The following is a 20,274-nucleotide window of genomic DNA, read 5'->3' as shown; positions in this document are numbered from 1 at the left end:
AAAGCCCAATTTGAAGATATATTTATAGTCAGTAAGTCATAAAATAGCTGTAATTCATCTATTTTTTCAGTGCTTCCAGAGTGATTTCAATAAAGAGCTAAACACCATGGTGGTTCAAAGACACTGATTTGGTTGCAACTTTGCTTTGCTTCATTTTATATTTCTTCATTGTGATTGACATTTAGTTGAACTCTACAGCTTTAAGCAACTGATTCATATTTATCAGTTACTTATTATTTAGTCAGTCCACTGTAAGAACATCACATACAGAAATGAATGTTTTTGTAACTACTGTATAGTATGTTTTTTGTACTTTTGTACTAAGTGCTGCAACAGTGTGGTTTCCCAATTTGGGATCAATAAAGTACATCTATCTATCTTTCAGAAACATTTTTCCAGCATGTATTGAACATTTTTTTTATTTACAAAAAAAAGTGCACATCTTCAAACAGACAACAAGCAATAGACAAAGAAATGAAATATAATGTTGATGATGTGAGTGCGAGCCTCATCCACTGGCAGCCACCTCGAAGGGGTAGTGCTGAGGGAAGTCGTGAATGACTTTCAGCGCCTCGTTGTACAGCTCCAGGTCTGGGAGACACACAACACACACACGCCACAATCAGCACAAATCAATGTCAAAATCAAAACAACAACAACAACAACAAACCCACCAAAGGGAATTCCTTTGTCCTCTCGCAGAATGTTGTACGTATACGCCATGATGACCCCTTTGTTTGAGACCATGCCGATGATTTCCACCACTCCACTCAGCTCCTCCTCAAGCTGAAAAAAGAAACATCACATTCATTTTTTTTCTTTTTCTTTTTTACTATTTAAGTTGAATTTGATTGTGCATGTTAAAAACAAAAGTGTGAATGGGAAAATGTGAATATTGGTGAAGGGCTTGATCAAATTCTCACTTATCTGGTCAAAAAGTTACAATGCTATCATTTTATGGACAGATTATTGAAAACAAGTTACGTTTTAGTGTAAGATTCTTCCAAGCCACCAGAGGGCAGCCACATGGTGATTTTGTTAGAGGATGAAGGCTACCGCTGGTGTTTTAAGCTGATCAATTATGTTATGTTTTAATCAAAAGTTGGTTGATTGTTTGATTGATTGATTGATTGATTCATCATTCGGGAACTTTATAGCCTCGCTCGGCTGCAAAACTGACAGTCATTACGTGAATATTGGGACAACGAAGTTGAAACGACGGCTCACTTCAAGGCCCTTTTGTTTTTTTTTTAAAGAGAAACTTTATTTTCTTAGATACAAATTTAAAGCACCTCATCTCATGCACGTTCGGGTCACAACCTTATGTCGGTTTTTAAGAGTTTGCGTTGGACAAGAAAAATAAATAAATAAATCAGTGACTTTGGTAAATTGATAGTGAATACATGTAACGTGAAGAAGCACTTACTGGCTGGTTGAGTTCAACTGTTCCAACCTTTCCCTCTCCGTCCGTGATGGTGAAAGCCGACGAGCGAACCTGACACATGAGAGGGAGAGAGGGGAAAGGCGGATGAGAAAGAAAGACAAACACTCAAACACTGCAGCAGAGTTCCAGTGACGTCCATTAGACTCCGCCGCCAGAGAACGTTAATAATCTCCAAACTCAGCCAGTAGCGTCACTTACTTTATCAACACGTCCGACCAAGCACACCGCTTTGCTAATGTACTGCGACAGCATTGAACAGTTGATTCTTGGTTTGGGGGAATCCAGTATCGCTGTCATTTTTACTGTAGGTCTGTAGCTCTGTCGCAGACTGTGTATATGTGTGTGTTGACCGAACACTACTGCCGAGCGCGGGAAACCATGATGTGTTTTCTTCGTTCACCGTAGGCACCTAGGCGGGCGGAGTTGCTGAATTTACTCGGTCGACTATCTCCACGGCTAACCGTGGTAAATTATCAAGCGCTTCTTGAAGCACATCCTTTGCGCGTCAGTATATTTTGTCCCTCCGGGAACATTCCGGAAGCAGTTCCGCTCCGCATCCTGACCACCGAACAGTTGACATGGGAACCATTTGTAAACTCAAGTTTCTACACGGGCTGTGAAAGAAATCGAACACACTCACTGACGTCAGCGCAAAACATGACCCGAACGATATTTACTTTTACCAAGTCATTAAATAACCTGTAACTGATTATATTACCCTTCTGTCGAGCAGCCAATCGATTTATCTCAATAAAAAAAAAAATAAAAAAAACAATAATCGAGGGTGGATGACACTTCACTGACTGTCTGAACTTGGGTTGACTTACAACATAACAGTAAGTTATGTTTTCCTTGCTTAGTTTCTATTTCGAAGTTTAGTGTGTGCGTGTATATATATATATTCCTCGATACGCTGACGGGAAGTTATTTAAACTGTCTGTCTGTTTGGTAAATTCTGTAATAGTGTCTTAAACTGGGTTTACATGTTACGGACGTGATAATCTGTACGGTTGTGTCGATTTTTACTATGTATTGAAAAGAGCTTCTCTCTGGTTCTCCGTAGGCTCACTACTATATACACCATTTGTTAAGGGCTAGTTTCGGTAAGGCCATAACTTTGAGTTATTCATGAGAAATTCATAACCCTGCGGTTACCGACCATAAATATCCTAACTATTGTCTATTGTTAGATTGTCAGTAACCACATGACACGAAATAATGATCAGGATATCAAATTAATGTTGCGTTTGTTTTTTGGACTTTTTTAGGGGATAGGTTCCTATATATATCCTTGTTATTCCATTTACAGGATTTTGTTGCTGAAATTTCATGTTTATACGACCTTTTCCTGGCCTGCAGAGTGTGTTTATGAAAATTTGCTAATTTTACAGGTAACCCAATTTTATAATCACATTTCAACCGAAATTTAAGACCACCAATTGAGTTCAATCTGGTTTTGAGGAAAGCATTCCAGATGTTATCCGTATCTTTAATCAAATGAATTTCTTCACATGCTACATGAAATGTCCTTTCTTTAATAATGGCTCCATTCCTCCTGATAAAAATTATATTATGCAATTTGTTGATTTCTTTCTGTCTCCGTATTGAAAGAGTCTCACAGTTTATAATTGGTAACTGTAATTTCCCTTTTTGACAGAGAATCATCATGTTTAGTTTTCTTGGACTCCGCAAAGAATCAAAAAAGTTATCATCGGAAAAAGAGGCTGATGGAGGCTTTGTCATCATTGGTAAGAAATAAAAGAAATAAATAATAAATCATGACAATAATGAATAAAAAAAAAGTGAAGATTTAATAAAAAGAACCAAGTCCAACTGCAGCGGTACAGAAATGAAATTTTGTCTTGCCAAAATCACCTGTTGCAACCAGTTGGAAACAGTTTTAGGTATAACAAATACAAGATCAAACATTACATTTCTTTATAACTAATTATAAATGAAAAAAGTGCCTTTTTCGTGCTGATGCAAATAAAAATACATTTTACACAGCTACACAGTGTTGATTTTCACACAAGGCGCACTGGGAATCCTGAGTTGGTGGGTGAATTGTTCATGATTGCTGTAGTGTTATTTTCACAGCCCTGGTTAAGTAGCTTTGGAGACGTGTTTGAGTCTGTTGCTAAAACTTACAATGACTCTTTGCATCATCATCATTCCAGGAGATACTGTTGATGAGCAGAGGAAGAAGATGCATAACATAACCATCACTCAGCCATCAACTAATGTCATTGTGCAGCATTCAAAAGTAAGTTTGACGTTTTTGTAATACCTTTGAGATCATGTCTATCCATGCATGGATTCCGAACAGCTGAAGTCACATCTCAGTATTCAGAGCACAGAGAGGAAAGGATTCTTCTTCTTTTTTTCAAAGTCTAAAGTCAGGTCTTGTTTTGTGCTTACATTGACATTTGACAAGCCTGATATGCCACTACACAATGAACAGCAGTCAAATGGTTCCGGCACAACTGATGGAGCGAGCTAACTCACACTGGACACATACAGTAAGGCTCGTTTCCACTAGTACCGGCTGGTCTCAGGTCAGCTCGGGTGGGTTTGTGCTGATTCCCACTAGGGAACGGTACTATTAGGTATCATTTTAGTACCTGCGGTTCCAATAGGCTGGGCAGGTATTAAGCAGGGTTTTTAAAATGAAACACGAGAATGAGGAAAACCAAATGACTTGTATTCTACTGCAAGTCACACTTTTATTAATGTATAATAAAAGTCTACACTTTTATTAATGTATTTATGAACAGTACATTAAGCTTTTACCAATTTGAAAAGCGTAAATCAGGCTAAATATCCCACACTGGACCTTTCAATGGAAATCAAGCCACGAAATCCACTGGCTTTAGATACCAGTGCATCCATTCTGATAAGCTCTGACAGGATGTCTGTATGTTTCTGCTGATGTTTACCTTTTTTATGAACACTGCAATAATATCACACCTCTTTGTCTGCCTTACAGTCATCTCTTCCATATGCAACAGTGGAGTATCCTCCAGCCAAGTCTCTGACTCCAGCAGAAGCAGAGACCTTTGCAGCAGTGGCGGATCCTGCTGCTGCCGCTCTCCCAGACCTCCTCGGCGATGTCCCCTTCATTCTAGCACCTCATGTGGCTGCAATGCAGGCAGGCCTCCCTGTCATCCCGGATGTGCTTCTGTTCCGGGACATCAACTACAACCTGTCCACTTTTCAGTATGATTTCTCCTTGGAAAACTCTGTGCTTCAGAATTCCTAGCTTGTGTGAAATGCATCCAGACTTTCAGCAGTTGTTCTTCCAGCTATAGTGTTTAAGTAGCATTATGCCAACGGGTGAGTCTACTAAAGACAAAGTTAAAATACATGAAAAGTTAACCACATAGAAGGATTGACTTTCTTTTCATACTCCCTGTCTAGTTTCAACTTTTTATGAAGTGAATTGTTTGACTTTGCACACAGACCTGTAGGGCTGTGCACTAGATAATGCCTAAATACCGAATTGAAGGCTGTATAGTTGCTTCACAGACTTGTGGATAACCCACTCCTCTTCACAACACACTCTCTGACAGCTGTTTAGTGTTTGTTTCTACATTCTTTTCTGCAGCAGCCCCAGCACTGTGGGCTTGGCAAAGCAAGACACCCCTCACTGTCCGGGATAGGGATAGGCTGTCGAAACGTGAAAAAAAGTGATAGAAATGGATGGATGGATAGAGATGACATGGGTAGAGATGACGTCCATCATTCTCTTATGTTTCAACTCTTGTATCCATTGGCCCAGATTCAGTGCAACTTGTGAAGTACCCAACGATATCTTTTTTTGTGAGATACTTGGACTGTTACCTTCGTTTAAAAAATAAAAAAAAAACTTAAGAAAAAACAAATATGCACTGGTGGAGTGTAATTGCATTGGTCAGAAAAGTGAAATCACACCATCTGTTTGTGTTAATAATGTTATAATACATAGCACATTTCAAATCTAAAGTTAAAAATATCTTTACAATTAAGTCAAAAATCAAACATCTTGAACCTGGTGAGAAAAAAAAATAGAAAAGTGGAAACGAAGAATCTTCGGAGACAGCTGCAGAAGAGGGAGGCTTCTCTCGAGGACAGTCAGAAAAACACAGTAGGGCAACCACAGATTCTGCAAGTTGTCCCACTTAAAAACATGAGAGAGGTCTGTAATGTTCATCATAGGTGCACTTCACTTTGTATGATTTGTAAATAATTCATTTGCATAATCTGCGTGGGTTCTCCGGTTCTTCCTCCCACACTCCAAAAACATGCATGTGAGGTGAATTGGAAACTCTAAATTGTCCAGGGTGTCACCCTGCCTTCGCCCTTTGACATCTGGGAGAGGCTCCAGATGACCCCCGTGACCCTGAGCTCAGGAAGAAACATGGATGGATGGATGGTTGGACTGGCCCCTGGTTGACATCAGTGTAGATGAACTAGACCACCTCTAGGATCACTTCAGAGGTTACTTTGGGGATACATCTCATCTGCATCACTTCAGTTCACCATCACCATCCTTTTACCTTTGGGCCAACCACAACTCATTTCTAGAAATAATAATTTCAGAATAAAACTGCATGCGTCTCGTACATAAATCAGTGATGATATCTGGGATAAATAAGCGAATGTTTAGCCCCAACGGCTCTCCGAGAGTTCTCTGCCTTGACGGTAGAACAGTGCACCGGTCGGCTTGCAGTTTGCCTGCTTGCTCCACGGTGCCGTGCCAGCCTTTGCGTGGAAATCAACGCAGCCCAATCCGCTCCGCTCCGCTTCCACCCGCTGCTGTCAGAACCCGGCAGCAGCAGCTCAGGACCCACCACGTCCCGTTGCTCCGATCCCGCCAAGCCCGAGTGGAAGCGACTGGGATGGCAGGGTGCTGACCGCAGGATTTCCGCCACACACGGACGGAGGTTCAAGCAAACGCTCCATTACTCACATCACATCACCCCACAAGGTAAAAACAGGTAAATAAGAGTGTCAGTCAATTGCTGTTCAACTTAAATGCGCACATCATCGTGAAGATAGCTCGGCGCTAACGGAAGCCGTCGGTGTTTGATGGAACGACTGTTGTACCAAACCCCCTTCAAAATCTGGCGTTGCAATTGGTTCTACGGTAAAGGAACGGTTTCCTATTAGACTAGATACACGTATTGTGTTTGGGTCGAAAGAACACCGAATGTTTACACGTTCGGCGAGTTCATCCGCAGTTGTCCAGTTTTAAGCTTATGTAAACTCTCTTAACTAAAAGCAAAGCATTGACGTCGATGGGATACCGAGTCATAGAGGCCAGCTAGTCGATGTGACTGTCGAAGCGGCTATAATCGAGAAACATTTCGTTGAAAATATAAATAATTGCAAAAAGAGAGCCGCCGAATCGTACATCGGGCTAATATTATTCAAGCCACAGCCTTTTAGAGTCGTGTAATGTGATTTGACATTCTCAACAAGGTAAAGCATCTAAAATTTCGAAGTTTTCAAAGCAGGATCCATTCCCTCAGACGTTCTCTCAAACTACGAATGAAGGATTTCCAAACAAGATGCTAGGCTAGTGGGTTCATTTTGTATTTTGGGCCACAGTGAATTCTGGAGCCAGCGTTTGGTCTGACAATGTCGACACGGCACAGATACACAATTGCACTTATTCCATAATATTTCAGAGGGCCACGTTTAATTTGTCATCCCATAACAAAATTTCCATGGCATCACTATTTAACGTGTGTACCCATAGCGTTACAACGGCAGGCTTAAATTATTATTATTATTATTATTTATCCCCATGCTGCAGGAAACGCAGTTGTTATTAGATGTGACGTTGCGTTGGGATAAATGAACCCTCGGGGAGATGAATAAATATGCCATGACATGGATGTGTTTTGTTGTCATGATGCAGCGGCTTCCGAAAATGAACAGCACGCACTGATTTAAAACGCTACTAATGATGATTATGAAGCAGATTTTGTTCGACAACTCAGCGAAATCCTATTATTTACTGAATTCATTGAAATTCACTGTACCTAAAAATAACACTATCAGCTGGAAGGTGTGTTGCTCCTATGGCAACATCGGGCCTAGCAGTGTGGGACATAAATAAAGCCCGTTGGAGCAGCAGGCCAGTGAGTCCGCGACAGCCGTAAAGTGACCCGTCGCCCATATTAGTGTATACACGGTAAGCGACTGTAAGGCCCTGAAAGATCCATATTGTTTTGTTTGTTCGGTTTTTTGCCCTCTACAGAATTATTTGTTGTGGTGGTGGTGGTGGTGGTTGTCGTCGTCGTCGTCGTCGTCGTTGTTCTTTTACACATATTCCATTGTACTTTATCGTTTTATAAATTCATTATCAAATTAATAGAAAATATATTTTTTTGTAATTTTTTTTTTAGTATTATGAGAAAACGCTGCATTTATGTGGACATTAAAAAGTCATGTCAAATCTGACAAAGAAAAGGGGACACTGTTGACTATTAACACAAGCCGTGTCTGTGCTTTCCAACCACTCAGGTGAGTCCTGCCACCTGCCCCAGTCTTCCTGTCTCATAACAGTGTCTCATTAAGATGACTGACTCTTTGCTGATGAGGTGAAGCAGCCCTTTGTATTTTATTTGTCGAGGGGCAGAGTAGAGAAGTTTACACTTTATTTCATATTGTGACATTTGAGCAGTTTTGCTACATAGTACGGCTGAACGATTCTTGAAAAAAATGAGTTTCACATTTTTTATTTAGTTTTTTTGGATTGAGATCATGATTGTAACATGATTTGTTTTCCCAAACCAAATATTTATTACTCCTAATGTCCGTAACAAAAGTCCAGCACAAAGAAAATATAGTTCTTTATTCAAGATTGGCACATCAAATCTGGTCATCAAAAGGAACTGTCGTAACTGCAACATCTGACGATAAAAAACAAAACAAAACAATAGAATAAACATCAATTTTCTAAAGAAGATGACGCTTAAACAGAAGTGGAACATACTGTCACTTTTTCTGCAGCCAACTGGTTGAAGATTCTTCGCTAGGAAACGAGACACTCGACATTTTCAGGCTTCTGTGTGTCTTCATAGCGTCTTCAAAATGTGCGCCATTTTAGGTGGTTGTATAAAATTGTAGCGTTTCCTTGCAGTGCTGCCATCAGGTCAAAGCACTCTGCATGTCATTGACTTTCTTCATCGTCTTCTCTGAAAGTGGAAAACTTCCTGACCACAGACTGTGACATCTTTTCTTTGGATTGAGGACAACGCTGAGTGAGAAAGTAGGAGTGTGTGTTCTCATGCAGTCGATGTCCCGAATGAAAATGTTGTGGGAGAAATGACGGAGCGCTTAAATTCTTGCAGCTGATGTCCCGAATGAAAAAAAAAATGTGAGAGAATTGTGGCCATTTAGAAATGAGATCAGTGTGAGTCTGAGTGGAGATGAATGGTGCATGCCCTGCTACATAGTGTAACTATAATATGATAGATAATATATACATAGTGTCTACTTGATCTGGATCAGTGCTCTTCAGATTAATATGACAGGTATTTTTTTTTTTTAAATTTTTGATAGTAAACGTTGCACTAGTAGTGATAATAGTCTTGGAATTTAATAAATATTGTCAATCAGTATGAAAACATTATTTTTGCACAGTTGTTTTCATCACGTGATTTTTCCCTTGAACTGGATTTCTTACTTTTCTGACCTTTTCTGACCTTTTTGACCTCAAGTTGCCTTTCTTGTGTGTTTGTGTAAACAGGAAGATAGACTGATAGTTCCAGTGAAATATAAACATACGGGAAGGCACTGCATGAAATAAAAATCATAAATTCACAGCTTATCTCATCGTCACGAAATGAGCCCAGCAGACAGAACGGCACTATTGTGATTGTGAGCCAGATTATTGTGGCTTGGAACGACACACAGGGAAATATTAGTGCGACTGCAAATGGTGATAGTATTGATCAGGACATGTTCTCCTTCCACCGTGGGCAAAGTTTGTAGCAGCTCTCCTCTGATGGGGCCAGCCGACCACAGGGTACAAAATTCATAACAGCAATTTGTTAGATCGTTTGAGGATACTGGGCTAAAAGCAGTTAAGGTTCCTTGTCAATTTGTGATGTTTTTATTGTCATCTAGTTATTTTGAATGGTATGTAGATTTTCTCGTACACCGGGCCTCTTTGTATCATCTGAAACTCTCTTGCCAAGCTATATGATATACGTTTGTTTGTTTTTTTGGTCAAGCCATATTCTTTCCAGTCTTAGCGGTTGTTTTTTTTTTTTTAGCTCCCAGGTTGAAGAATGAAACCAAGAATCTGATTTATCCTGCTTATTTAATGTTATTTCATACGGAGTCAGTTCAACTAACGTTATTTTCAACATATATGGCACACTATCAATCAGATATCAGTCATTTTGATCGGAGACTGCAAGTGAGTGAGAGGAAACACCAGTTCCCAGATGATTCATCCTAGTGTTGTAGTCCTGGAGGTTGGTCTTGGTCTCCAGACCACTGTTTAAGGGTCTCAGTCTCATCTTATTGTAATAACACGATAATAACAGAAAATAATCCAGCTGCTGCCGTTTAACGCTCTGTTGGTGACGCCCAGAGTGACACCCTGCCCCCTTATTCCGAGCTCATTGATTTTTTAATTTTATGAAGCAAAGTTGTTTTTTTGAAAATGGTTCAAAACAGTTGGCAAAGCAGCAAAATGTTGAAGAAAATGATTAAAAGACACCTTGCTGGAAAGAGATGTTGCTGTTCCATTTCGAAGCAAACTGGAATTTTAAAAAGATTTCACAGTTTTGTTGTTATTTTTCTTTAACATTTAAAGTCTTGGTCTGGTCTTGATCTGGATACTCTGTAGTCTTGATAAGGTCTTGGTCTCGGTTGGTTGGTGCCGTCTTGACTACAAAAGTAATACATTGTGATCCGGCTTGTTGACTTCATGGCTGCAGTACAGTAAAGTGACCACCGTCCTGCTCCTGCTCAGAGCAGATGTCACGCTGCCAAAAGCCAGCACTTCTCTCCTGGCTGAGCTGCCTTCCTCCACTGCGGCACTGACAGCTGTAGAGAGTGTGATGGTGTGTCGGTGAGTCAGCTTCTCCAGGCACAGCCAGATTCAGGCTGTGCTTGGAGCTGTGTGGCAGCAGCTAGCGCCATACAAGGACATGTCGACGGCTCAGTCAGTCAATAACCAGCACAACTCTGATGACAGAGGAGTGACAAACTACCACATTACCAAAAACACCAAAAACACATCAGCAAAAACACGTTGAAAACACATTCACAAACGCTCTGTGTGTGTGTAAAATACAGTGACATTTTTAATGCACTAAGTGTCCAAGTTAAAAAAAAAAAGAAGTGTAGACCATTTTATTTGTCGCTCTTCCATTTTACGAATGGAAGAGCGGCTTTAATTATTGCTCTCATTGTAAAGAATAGATGCATGAAATGATGCTGTAGGAGCCAGTTGACAACATGTGTGACGACGAAGACGATGATCAGTCGTGCTTGTAGTCATGTGTAGCTGCTCTTGTGTCTTCTTTTCAGACTCCTAGATGTTGGTGTGAGGTGACAGCAGAGAAGAGGAGGAGCTCCCACCACTGCTGTGCATCGCTGGGGCGAAGCCCCGAAGTAAGAGCATCTTCTTCTTTTTCTGCTCAAATAGTTTCTTTAGTAAATACTGTATGTTTTTTTTTTTATCTTCACAACATTCAACAGGTTGAAGTGGCTTCAGTGAGCCGTTGGCAGCAAATATTGTCTGCTAACAAAATCCAAATACATCGTTAGTCATTTCTGTGTCCTCCGGATGATCACATATCGGCTGGTTTTCTTCATTGAAATGGCTACGTAATAAAATTTGCAATTCTCACCGAGTCAAATAGAAACAACCACTCTCTCTTGGGTGCCAAAATAAAAGTCACTGGAAATTACAAGCCCACTTTCTATGGTGTCCAGTCAATAAATGACTCTGTCGCCTCTGTTGTCTCTGGCCTTTGACTGGAGCAGATTGCAGAGTGTCAGCAGCAGCTGCAGTGCAGTGAAGGAGGAGGACCAGGCACTGAAGACTGGACTGGACTGTCCCTGTACGGCACCTGCCCCTCTGAGAGCCGCCAGCAGCTCCGCCAGACACATTCCTGCTGCCTGCCGCCTTCAACCAGGTACATTGTCTATAAAGTGTTGGAGATGTGCAACATAAACAGCAGAATCCAAACAGGGAGTCACCGCCCTCCTCCAGTAAAATACACAGTCAAAACAAACCCCCGTGTTCAAAAGTGACAGAAATATGCAACTTCAACTGCCAATCAATCAACTTTTATTTGTACAGCGCTAAATCACAACCAGAGGTGCTGAGTACAATTAGAAGATTGAGCCCTCCAGAGCAGCAGGGGGCAACAGTGGGCAAGAAAAGCTCCCCTGTTGGGAGAAACCTATGCTGTGTCTCAATTCAGGGTCTGCATCCTTGAAGTGCGCATTTTGAAAGGAAGTTGCGTCATCGCACTGCGCGAAGGGTTGTCCCAAGTCTGCTTAGGATGCTCAAAATGCGTACTCGGAATGCACCCTCGTTTTAGCCGATTCCAAGGATGCACCGCTACTATCCTTCGCGTACTTGTGTATCCCATGATGCTTTGTGTGCTGCTGCAAAGCATCGTAGGATCCTGGGAAGTCAGCTGAAATTAGCGGCATGTACTGGTTAAGACACAACATATAAATTTAAGTATATTGAAGTTTCACATAAAGTATCCAGTTTTTAACGTAGGATTTTACTGATTTGATCATCCAACGGCATCGTTAGATGGCGAACCAATGGTTAGCTTGATGCTATAAAAACGTCACTTCCGGGGTTGGCCAGCCGGAGGGAACGGCGGTGACGAAACGAGGAAATACGCCGAAGGCTAGACCGTCCCGAGTGGTTACCTGGGAGGCGGGGTTTGGTCCGGGTCCTCGAAGAACGCTTCCTTCAGACGGAGGACACTCTGTTCGAAGGATGCAGACCCTGAATTGAGACACAGCCCTAGAGCAAATCCAGACTCCAGAAGGTCAGAGGTCATCTGCTGTGACCTCTGCGTCGGGGTGAAAAGGAAATACAACAGAGTGAGAGCGACAGAGATAGAAGTAGTCAGAGTGGCAGAGTGAGTTGCAGGGTCAATAACTAAATATATTAGTACTAATATATTACTAATGTATTTTAGTAATTATTTATTATTTTATACCTGTGTGCCGCTATTGTGTGCCGCTATTTTAGTTTAGTTTATTTTTTACTTCTCTGTGTATATATATATATATGACATATATACATAATATGTATATTAGTAATTATTTATTATTTTATACCTGTGTGCTGCAATTTTTTTTAATTTTATTTTATTCTATTTTTTTTTTATTTTATCTATCTGTGTGCTGCTATTTCTTTTAATCTGTGTGCTTAAATTTCTTCTTTTCCATTGTACTACTGCTGCTGGAAATGTTAATTTCCCTGAGGGAGTCATCCCAAAGGGATCAATAAAGTCTATATCTATCTATCTATCTATCTATCTATCTATCTATCTATCTATCTATCTATCTAAATACATACAAAGCTCATGATATATAGATATAGATAAATAATTCAAATAAGATGTATAAGTATATGACATATATAAATATAAACATGTACATGGATATTAATTAATGCTGAAGAGTTGCACAGGTTTCTGTATACATATGTATGTATGTATATATATATATACATATATGTGTATGTGTGTGTGTGCGCGTGTGTTTATACAGTATATAAATACATGTGTGTGACATTGAATTCTTATGAAATGAAAGAACTTTGCATGAGTCGTTCCCTTCAGTGTCCTTGGGTCTGTTCTGTCCTGCAGCGTGTGTCCATGTCGAAGTCGTCCCAGATGCCGCTGTCCAACATCACAGTGCCCAAGCCCTCCATCTCCAGGGTGCCCAGCAGCATGGAAGGCATCAACCACGAGCTGGAGAAGGTCTTCATCAAGGACAATGGAGAGAAGGAGGAGCTGAAGGTGGGGCTCTGTGTCCTCCTCAGTGAAACGCTGCCTGCCTGCCTGCCTGCCTGCCTGCCTGCCTGCTTCATGGTCCTGTGTTTCTCCTCCTGTCTTGCTCCTCACAGTCCCTGGAGGTTCCTGATGGGAGACGGGCTCCCTTCCCTCCGCAGCAGCGCAGCAGCAGCAGCCGCAGCGTGGACGCCCAGACGCCCTCGGCGCCGGGCCGCTCCAGCAGCTGCTCCAGCCTCTCGCCCTGCCCCTCCCCCGCCTGCCCACCAGGGTCACAGGATGGGAGTCCCTACTCCACCGAGGAGCTGCTGTACGAGCACGACAAAGGTAGGAGGGGAGCGATCAGTCCATCACTCAATCAATCAATCAACCAACTTCTATTTTTACACTATCACTTTGGATGTGGTTTGTACTGAATCACATCTGAAGGCGTCTCAAAGTGCTTTGTACAATCCACTGTTGCACCGTTAAAGGCCCAGTGTGTAAAATTTGGCTGGAATTCTGTTTTTTCACATTGGTAAAATCTGAACATACTGCCCATAAATATATTAATAAAAGTGCCTACAATAAAATACAATAAAATAATTGTGTTTTCCTACCCTTAGAACAGTTCTCATATATACACACTACCAATCCAAAGTTTGGACACACCTGTTTCTTCTTTATCTTGACTGCTTTCTACACTGTAGATACACACTGAAGGCATCAAATATATGATCAAGATATGTGGATTAATGTGACAAAAGAAAACAAATGTTCAATCTCTAAATATGTTCTGTTGTATATATTTTATATGCAGGGTGGCTGCTCTAGATCATCTCAGATATACAACTTGTTTGAGTCATTTCACATTTTTTTGTTGACTACATTTTCCACATGTGTTCATTCATAGCTTTGATGCCTTTAGTGACAATCTACAATGTCAATAATAGTCCTGAAAATGAAAGAAAACCCATTCAATCAGAAGTATGAGTCCAAACCTTTGACTGCGAGTGTGTAAGTGAACTTGTGCGTCTGTTTCTGTCCCTTTTCAAGTCAATGCTCAAAGTGAATGTCTTGAAATGATTTCAATTCTTGACTGAACTGATGAAAATGCTTGACTGTGTGAAAAGCCTCTTGGTTTTGTCCCCGTTCATCTGTGTTTCCTCCAGACAGTGGCAGTAGCTCACCTCTGCCCAAGTTTGCCTCGTCTCCCAAACCCAACAACAGCTACATGTTCAAGCGGGAGCCGCCAGAAGGCTGCGAGAAGGTCAAGGCTTTCGAGGAAATGAGGTACCTGCACTCTGACACCTACACGCTTCTCTGAAATGGGGGAGCTACTTCCTTCCTTCCTCACTGACGCCGCTGGTGTTTCCCCCCCGTAGCTCCAGACAGTCGGCGCCTGCGTCGGTGCCGCTCTTCTCCTGCCCCGACAAGAACAAGGTCAACTTCATCCCCACGGGCTCGGCCTTCTGCCCCGTCAGGCTCCCAGCTTCGATGCAGCTGACGGCGGCCACCTCGGAACCAGAGGAGCAGGAGGAGCAGGAGGAGCAGGAGGAGCAGCAGGAGCAGGAGGAGCAGGAGTCTCCCTCTGGGGCCTCAGAGACCACTCAGGAGCCCACTCAGGCCTCCAGCAGCAGCAGCACAGTGGAGCCAGCGGAGGAGGCCGCCTCAGCCACAGAGACTGCAGAGGGCGTCAGCTAGAGGCTCACACATCCACCACCACCATCACTGACTGGCTGACTGACTGACTGACTGACTGACTGACTGACTCACTGACTGACTGACTGACTCACTGACGGACGGACAGAGCAGCAACACCTGGGACTGCTGGCTTGGTGGTGGTCCCTGCTTGACGTAGTATCCCCAGAATCAAAGAGCCACCACTGGCTGGCAGGCAGACAGGCAGACAGGCAGACAGGCAGGCAGGCAGGCAGGCAGGCAGGCAGACAGACAGACAGACAGACATACAGACAGACAGGGACGGACCTGGAGGTTGTGGAAGCAGCTGCTGCTGCTGTGACGAAGAGTGAAGCACTTTGGACAAACTCTTCGTCTCATTCACTTATGTCTTGTGTTCTGGTTTAACATTCAGTATGAATAAGCTCTTATTAGCGTGTACATATGTATATGTATACATATATATGTGTGTATATATGTATATATATGAATACTCTAGGTATGCACCGATACCACTTTTTTACAGAACCAGTGGAGTACGAGTACTTGCATTTTGGAATTCCCAGATACCGATACTGGAATGACTTTTTTTTGCTTTGTTGTAAGCATATTCCTATTCCTCAGTGTGTCTTACATGTCATGTTAGAACATGAGGCGACTGACCGTCAACAGTTTCGCTGCAGTACAAACACTCATCGAACAAAATTGTCATGTACATGTACACATATACAACTGGTGTTGCTGTCGTGGTATTGGAACGTATTTTACGAGTATTAGTAGAGTACTCAACCTCAGTATCGGTACCGATACCAGCCGATACCCGATGCTGGTATCGGTATCAGTGCATCCCTAGTATATACATATGTATATATATATGTATATGTATATACAGAATATGTATATATCTATATCTTTATAGATATATACAGTGCATATATATATGTATATGTGTATGTGTGTATATATGTGTATATATGTGTGTATGTGTGTGTGTGTGTATACACACACACACACATGTATCTGTAAAAAAGAAAGAAGTGCTTGTATAACAGAGATTCCCCACCTGTATGATCATCTAGTCAGAGTTTGAACCTGGTTCCTCTTCAGGATTGTGTTTACACTGTCTAGGTCACATTGTTAACCCCGTGTTAGGAGCGAGGGAACACTTAGGGACAGAGAGAAGAAGACGTGCGTGCGTGTAAAAAAAAAAAGGTCTCACATTGATTGCAGTGTATTTGGCCTCACTTCAGGTATATCACAATCAGTCTACTCTCAGGTAATTTGGAATATATGTCCATATATAAACGTATGAAAAGTCATCTCCAGCTTGAAAAAGTATCAACGTCATTCTCTTCATTTGTTCGGCATTCCAGACAAATCATTCCTTCAATCCGAGCAAAGTTTTGCCTAGGATTTCTGCAGATGGCCACCGGGGGGTTTGGATGGTGTTGCAGTTGCCTTCTTGGAGTCATGAAGGGAGAAACCACACACACTGTGACCAATAGCATTAGTGGATGGAGTGTGGCTGCAGCGACGGTGTGAGTTCAGCCCAGAGACAACTGAGTGACTGAGTTCCCTGAAGTGTCTCATCACAATACAATCAACACTAACTGTCGCTGCTGATTGATGGAGCAACATCCTCCTCAGCAAGAAATAATCCAATCTGATGAGCAAAACCAAAGAAGCACTTTTATTTTGCAACTTGAATCAGTGAAAAATAGAACAGCGCCCCCTGGGGGTTTCCACACAAATGAAAAAAATAAATAATTGGATGTCATATAGTAAGCAAGTTCAGTAGTTTGTAGGATCATAATTTCACATTGAATGCACCAAAACTGTTTGCAAAAGTTGCATGAATTTTGTAAATTCTGAATTTATTTATTCTAGTTTCCTGCTCCATGTTTCATTGTATTTATTATTTTATACTCCTAAACTTGTATTTAATAACCAAATTATTTAGATTTTTATTTTCTAGATGATCTTTTTGAACCTATTGAAATGTGTCACGTTGTCACACATGCTTACAGACCCTAAATTTATATATTTCAAACATATGAGTAAATGTTGATTAAGTTTGATAAGTAAGTATATTGACGGGGGAAGCTGCAAATATAGAAATGAAATAGAAATATCAGATTGTCACATTTGTGAAATAATGATTTGATTTTGTTAAGTATGAAAGCACATATTTAGTCATTCGTTTAAAATAGCCTGCAGGTGTTGCATCCTCTACTACATTCTAACTGCAGTTTTAGCAGATGTGATTGAGAAGTCTTTTGGCTTTCACAATTAATCCATACAACAAATACAGTCAATTTGAACTCCAAATTGTGTCGAGCTGAATCAAAGGAGACTTTTTACTAATTGGTATGATTGCAGGAAGAGTGTTTGTGTGTGAATTGATTACTTTTTGGTTTACAGTGCAGGCTGTAAAGTCACGTCTCCTGAGACGAATTCAGAGTTAGCAGAGTTTCCACATGGACACATGAGAAGATTATTGAAGGGTCAGTTTCAGATCAACTAGAAGAGAAGAAGTTGTGAAAGGTTTGAAGTGCAGCTCTAGGTTGATCTTCTCTGCAGGCCTCCAGTGAGCCTCCAGTGAGCTCCACTCACTGATTGCTCTGTTTTCTCTGCGTTTGAGTCAGAACCCAAACACAAGCAAGACTCGCTCCTGTTTTGTTTTTTTGTTTTTTTGCTCTGTTTTGTTGTATGGTTGTTTTCTGATTGTTTCATCTTCACCCTCTCATTTTGCCTTCAGTAGACACCAAGAGTGGGTTGTTGTGAAGTCCATGCAGGAGATGATGAGTGTGTTCAAGACATTGATTGCATCACGCACCCTGACTGCACTAGTGGTTTTGTCCAAACTTTGCACAAGTATTTTGCTACTATTTATTGCTCTGACCCTTTTTAAGACGTGAAAGTGAGAAAGTGTCACCAGAATTGAGATTGATTGGATCGTTTCCCTTCTCTTTGTCGTCGTCTCTCAACAGTCTCATTACTCAACACACAATGTTTCCTTTGGCACTCTGCACTCGATGTATTCCTCATGTTTTCTTGTAAGTTTTTTCTTTTCTTTTCTTTTCAAAAATGCACTAAGTAGTACTTTATCATAATATGACAACTTCAAGAAAAAAGACTGATAAAAGTAGCCACGTGGATCAGTCTGCAGTTTCTGCACTTTCTGTACAGCCTTAAAATTCCAACCTGCATAACCACACTGAAGATGGCGCTTTTGATCCATAGAATTACTGTTCCAGTCACAGCAATCCATGACATATTGTGCTCAATACAAACATATTCTGCATAAACTAATGGCATCATCTTAGAAAAGGAAAACAAAAAAAAAACATTGATTGACAGCCAGAGGAGAATAGTGACAGAGTCAAGTGACGTCTCAATCAGATTCCATGGTGTGGCCAGCTGGAGGTGCTGCTCTGTCTCCCTCTCATTGGTTAGTTACTATTTAACCAGAAGCAGCCAATCAGACGCTGCGACTCCTGACTGGAAATGATGAACGACTCTCTCTGCAAGAGTCAATTTTAGGTGTAGTGTGTGTGTGTGTGTGTGTGTGTGTGTGTGTGTGTGTGAGTGTGTGTGAGAGAGAGAGAGAGAGAGAGAGAGAGAAGAACAGAGTGAGAGGTGTGGATGTGTCATCACTGAAGCACTGGCCTGGTTTGGAGCTTAAACTGTCACAAGGAGAGAAAACAGCAATCAGAGCACATGATTGGTCATCAGGTCTGCTCGTGATTGGTCGGCTGGCCTGCTCGTGTTTGTCACTTCACCTCAATCACAGCCCTTCTGTAACCTGCCGTGTCAATGTTCATGCACAATGGCAATAAAGGAATCCTTCATTGTTTTGTCTACTTTTAGTGTGTGTGTGTGTGTGACTGCAAGTGCGTACAAGCATCTGCAGTCTCTTGCAGTTGCCTTGAGAAACACAGACATTTTTGATTAACTTATTACCAACAAATGAACATGAATTAAGGACACACAGTACATGCTGGGGGGGGTTAGCAATTGGCTTTGGGAACTTCAGAGGTACTACAGTGTATGTGACACTAAATGTGCATTATTTAATGACTTCAGTAATCAGCTTATCAGTGAACTGTCTTGAAAACTAAATGCCCATCCTACTGTAGCTCACTCCTCTTTTCAGAACAAAATAATAATAATAAAAAGGCAAAAACCTTTGCACATTTATTTCCGCGGCAGGTGCATTGGAGGGACAATTAAGTCAAAAATGAAACAAAAAAGAGTTACTGCACACTTGGCCAACTTGCAGAATTGATACAACATTTCGGTACTAGACCTTTTTCAAGCAAAAGGTCAAGCAAGCTCGAAAAAGGTCTCGTACCGAAACGTAATAAATTCTGCAAGTTGGCCATGTGTGTGTAATTTTCAGAAAAAAAAAAATGTTTAGAATAGAATTTAAGACCTTTACTGATCCCACATTGGAGAAATTTTCTAATTACAGCAACAAAAAGTAGTGCAAGGAAAAATTATTAAAACAAGATATTTACAGGTATATTTATATATGCACTTGTATGTGTGTTTGTACATATACAAATACAGTATATGTATGGGGCATTGGTACTGGTGCATTCCTACTTCTGTATTTCTAAATTCAACTGTAGTATTACCACTCTGCTCTAGTGTAATATGCTGTTCCACTTGCTAGGAGGAAGCGGTTGAACATTTCCCTTAAACCATCACATACAAGTTAATCTGTTTAGGTGAGTTTGACACAGGGTTTTACCCTGGAAAATCTGAGAAGTGCTAGAATGTTCACATTAAATCCCAGTGTTCCTGGGCAGATGGTTTGGGAGAGAGGTGAAGGAAGCCATCAGTGTCTAATTGAAACGACCCTCCTTGAACACAGCTAGAGGCCGATTGGCTATCAGCCTCAAATGACTCATTCGCACTAAAGGATAGTTGTTGGGGTAACATCTCACGAAGGGCTTTCACACTGTGCACAGAGGGTAACTGGTGTTGATGGGGTGGGACCAGTGTCAGCGGCACCTCAACAGTGGCTTTGGACCTGCCTCCACCCCAAGGTGATGGAAGAGATTCTGCTCAGCATCGTAAATGACCCAGAGGCTTCATTAGCACCAGCGGCACCAAGCATCTTATTTTATTTATTTATTTATTTTTTTTACCATTTTACAATCCAGGTCT

The 20,274-nt window shown here is 41.4% G+C and overlaps 3 protein-coding genes across 4 annotated transcripts; 2 read left to right on the top strand and 1 right to left on the bottom strand.

Moving 5' to 3' along the window:
* Window positions 1–386: 386 nt before the first annotated feature.
* On the bottom strand, window positions 387–1,908 carry rpa3 (replication protein A3). The gene is made up of 4 exons (XM_076051690.1): window positions 1,643–1,908; window positions 1,427–1,495; window positions 675–786; window positions 387–591 (listed from the first exon to the last, which is right to left on the bottom strand). Exons 1-4 carry the CDS (start codon window positions 1,739–1,741, stop codon window positions 509–511), a joined length of 363 nt encoding a protein of 120 aa, XP_075907805.1. The 5' UTR covers window positions 1,742–1,908; the 3' UTR covers window positions 387–508.
* Window positions 1,909–2,050: 142 nt separating this feature from the next.
* umad1 (UBAP1-MVB12-associated (UMA) domain containing 1) lies at window positions 2,051–5,323 on the top strand. Of its 2 annotated transcripts, XM_076051688.1 has the most exons (5): window positions 2,051–2,280; window positions 2,754–2,835; window positions 3,102–3,192; window positions 3,622–3,707; window positions 4,431–5,323. In XM_076051688.1, the coding sequence occupies exons 3-5, from the start codon at window positions 3,111–3,113 to the stop codon at window positions 4,701–4,703; spliced, it is 441 nt and encodes a 146-aa protein (XP_075907803.1). In that variant the 5' UTR covers window positions 2,051–2,280; window positions 2,754–2,835; window positions 3,102–3,110; the 3' UTR covers window positions 4,704–5,323. The 2 variants fall into 2 exon arrangements, with proteins under 2 accessions (XP_075907803.1, XP_075907804.1); XM_076051689.1 differs by lacking the exon at window positions 2,754–2,835.
* A 5,273-nt stretch (window positions 5,324–10,596) lies between these two features.
* glcci1a (glucocorticoid induced 1a) lies at window positions 10,597–18,953 on the top strand. The gene is made up of 7 exons (XM_076051650.1): window positions 10,597–10,689; window positions 10,979–11,062; window positions 11,438–11,665; window positions 13,297–13,449; window positions 13,557–13,767; window positions 14,592–14,712; window positions 14,805–18,953. The coding sequence occupies exons 1-7, from the start codon at window positions 10,597–10,599 to the stop codon at window positions 15,121–15,123; spliced, it is 1,209 nt and encodes a 402-aa protein (XP_075907765.1). The 3' UTR covers window positions 15,124–18,953.
* Window positions 18,954–20,274: the final 1,321 nt, after the last annotated feature.

Source organism: Nelusetta ayraudi, unplaced genomic scaffold, assembly GCF_046127955.1.
Source record: "Nelusetta ayraudi isolate G7.1 ecotype Tasmania unplaced genomic scaffold, CSIRO-AGI_Nayr_v1 ptg000135l, whole genome shotgun sequence".
In the NCBI taxonomy this organism is placed as follows: domain Eukaryota; kingdom Metazoa; phylum Chordata; class Actinopteri; order Tetraodontiformes; family Monacanthidae; genus Nelusetta; species Nelusetta ayraudi.
The sequence above is the reverse complement of the archived record's forward strand: the minus strand, read 5'-3'. Positions and strand labels throughout refer to the sequence as shown.